Source organism: Mytilus edulis, chromosome 12 (assembly GCF_963676685.1).
Source record: "Mytilus edulis chromosome 12, xbMytEdul2.2, whole genome shotgun sequence".
Taxonomy (NCBI): domain Eukaryota; kingdom Metazoa; phylum Mollusca; class Bivalvia; order Mytilida; family Mytilidae; genus Mytilus; species Mytilus edulis.
The window spans coordinates 17,575,196-17,578,074 of record NC_092355.1 but is presented as its reverse complement, the minus strand read 5'-3'; the positions used below and the strand labels follow the sequence as shown (position 1 = coordinate 17,578,074).

At 33.8% G+C, this 2,879-nt stretch overlaps 2 protein-coding genes across 2 annotated transcripts; both read left to right on the top strand.

The window, feature by feature from the left end:
* Nucleotides 1–907: 907 nt before the first annotated feature.
* Nucleotides 908–1,843, top strand: LOC139497474 (coiled-coil domain-containing protein 186-like). The gene has a single exon (XM_071285701.1). It carries the CDS (start codon nucleotides 908–910, stop codon nucleotides 1,841–1,843), a length of 936 nt encoding a protein of 311 aa, XP_071141802.1.
* Nucleotides 1,844–1,851: 8 nt separating this feature from the next.
* On the top strand, nucleotides 1,852–2,595 carry LOC139497473 (tripartite motif-containing protein 2-like). The gene has a single exon (XM_071285700.1). It carries the CDS (start codon nucleotides 1,852–1,854, stop codon nucleotides 2,593–2,595), a length of 744 nt encoding a protein of 247 aa, XP_071141801.1.
* The last annotated feature ends 284 nt before the right edge of the window (nucleotides 2,596–2,879 follow it).

The following is a 2,879-nucleotide window of genomic DNA, read 5'->3' as shown; positions in this document are numbered from 1 at the left end:
TCAGTGATAATGGACGTCATTCGAAACTCTAAATTGTACACAAGAAACTAAAATTAAAAATAATACAAGACTAACAAAGGACAGAGGCTCCTGACTTGGGACAGGCGCAAAAATGCGGAGGGGTTAAACATGTTTATGGAATCTCAACCCTCCCCCTATACCTTTTAGTCAATGTAGAAAAGTAAACGCATTATAAACCATTCCGCTGTTTATACAAAAAGAGAATGAAATATACTAAAGGGACACTTGAACGCATAAGACGAAAATAAACTGACATCACAGCATCATGGCACAAAACATAACAAAACAAAAAAAAAAAACAAAAAAAAAAACAAAAACAAAAATAAACAAAACAACACAACACAGAAAACTAAAAACTGAGTAACATGAAACCAATTAAAAACCAGATATGTTCTCTTGAAAACGGCACATAAATTCACATCAATAAAGACTTCATTCATTTCCTAACTGTTTGCAATCAGGCATGCTCGACCAAAGAGATGACTGGGTTACAGAAATATGACGATCCCCTTGGTTAATTTCGTCCGACTATAAAACTTGTATGTCTATTCCTGTCAACATACATTCATTTTCAAGAGGCAGCCAATACAACTGTAATTAATCCCGGTTGATCAACATTTTTGAACCTCACTTTTTTACCACTTGTTAGTTAATTTTCGTCCTGAATATGAATCAAATATTAGTCACTGGATATCATGTAAGTAAAAGACAATCAGTCGATAGAAAAACTATCGTTTCTTGCAAATTTATCAGTGCAGGCGGTAGGTTAATGTATGAAAATGATATAGTTATCAAACGAAATGTTATGATCATAAATAGCAATATGGTCCTGTTATGTACTTTTAAAATTATAGAGTTGAAAGCATATATAATAATGTTTTGTAGTATGGCTAGTACTTGGATTATGTGTGGTGTCTGTGACTTCCGGAACATAAAGCAATCCTCGGTTGTATGGTGTTCAGAATGTGACGAGGGACTTTGTGGCGAGTGTAGAGAGCACCATGGGGCATCAAAATCAACTAGGAACCATGACACTATTTCCATTACAGAATATCAGAAGCTACCATCACATGTGTTAGAGATAACACAAACATGTCAAAAACACAAAGAACACTATCAAACATTCTGTAAGAAACATGATTGCCCATGTTGTAGAAGATGTGTTATAGAGAAGCATAATGAGTGTAAAGATTTAACAGCAATAGATGATATCGTCCAAAATGTCAAATCATCGAATGCATTTCTGGAGGTAGAGCAAATACTAGTCCAAATGTTGGAAAATGTACGAAAAGTTCGGAATGACCGCACAGAAAATTTAAAATGTCTACAGGATCAGAGGGTAAAGATTGAACGTGATATAAACCAAACCCGAAAAACGATCAACGACCATTTAGACAAAGTGCAAGAGAAGATCATAAAAATATTATATGATAATGAAGAAAATGAAAGTAAGAGAATTAAGCAGTTGTTGTCTGAGATTGGGGAGATCGAAAAGGGAATTTTGGACCTACAGGATGACCAAAGTACCACCAAACAACATGCATCAGAATTACAAACATTTTTAGGATTAAAGCACTTCGAAAGGGAGGTTTTGGACAAAGAAGAGATTATTGAGTCTGTCATGAAAAGCGAGGACATGAAAATAAAAACCCTTACTTTGGTTATTGATAAAGAAGTACAAAACATTTGCAAAACTGCTAGTTTTGGGTCCGTCAGTGTTGAGTCAAAGTCGTGCAAAATTGTGATTGGCAGTAACAAAAACAAACAAGCTCAAATGATGGTACCTATTTTAATTCAAAATGCATTGATAATATCAAACTAAACAACAAAATGCAAATCAATTTACAATCTGCTGGGGATGTAAGAGGTTGCGCAATTCTACCAAATGGAAAGATGATGTTCTGTGATAATAATAATCGAAATTTGATTGGGTTGAAAAGCAACGGTACGCATGAGTTTGAAATTGGGCTAGATACACGCGCATTTGATTTGGCATATTTTGAAAGAGAAAATTATATTGCCGTTACCAGTGGCTATCTTGGAAATATGATTTATATTATTGACCCTAACAGCAGAACGATCAAGAGAACTATACAAAGTAGTGAACATCCATATGGTATAGCAACGAATAAAAATGTCCTGGTATACTGTAAATCAGGCAAAGGAATAATGGAAGTTCAATTGAATGGTGCATCAGAAAAGCCACTTGTTCAATTTAGAATGCCATCCCATTCGTGTGTTCAAATGCATGGTGACAATATTTATAATACAAATAGAGACAAACATTCTGTAACCTGCTATGATATCCACAGAAATCTTAAATGGGAATTTAAGGATACACAAAATCTTCAACATCCACAGGGTATATCTGTAGACAACAATGGAAACGTGTATGTTGTCAGTATGGATACAAATAGCGTTGTCATCATTACCCCTGATGGAAAGCGTTGCAGAGCAATATTGTCCTCTCGTGATGGCCTATATATTCCGCGTGGATTGCATTTCAAACCAACAAGTAACAAGTTGTTAGTTGCAAATAAAAACAAGTCCGCATTTCTATATGATGTGTCTTGAAAAAAGAACTTTCAACTTTTAACTGCGAACTTCTTTGTAATTTATTGTTTTCATCATTTACCCTGTTTACGCACATATTCTCAGATAATTATAAAATGTTAGAAGTTTTTATTCAATGAGATGAAAAAACCAAATATAACCAAACCATTGTCTTTATCACGGAACATCATATTCTAATTTGATTAATAATTATTTATTCTTGTTTTATAAAGAGTTGTGCAGCTTATATACATTTGTAATAAATATGACACAAAAACAAAATCAAAACACAATTGAAATATATC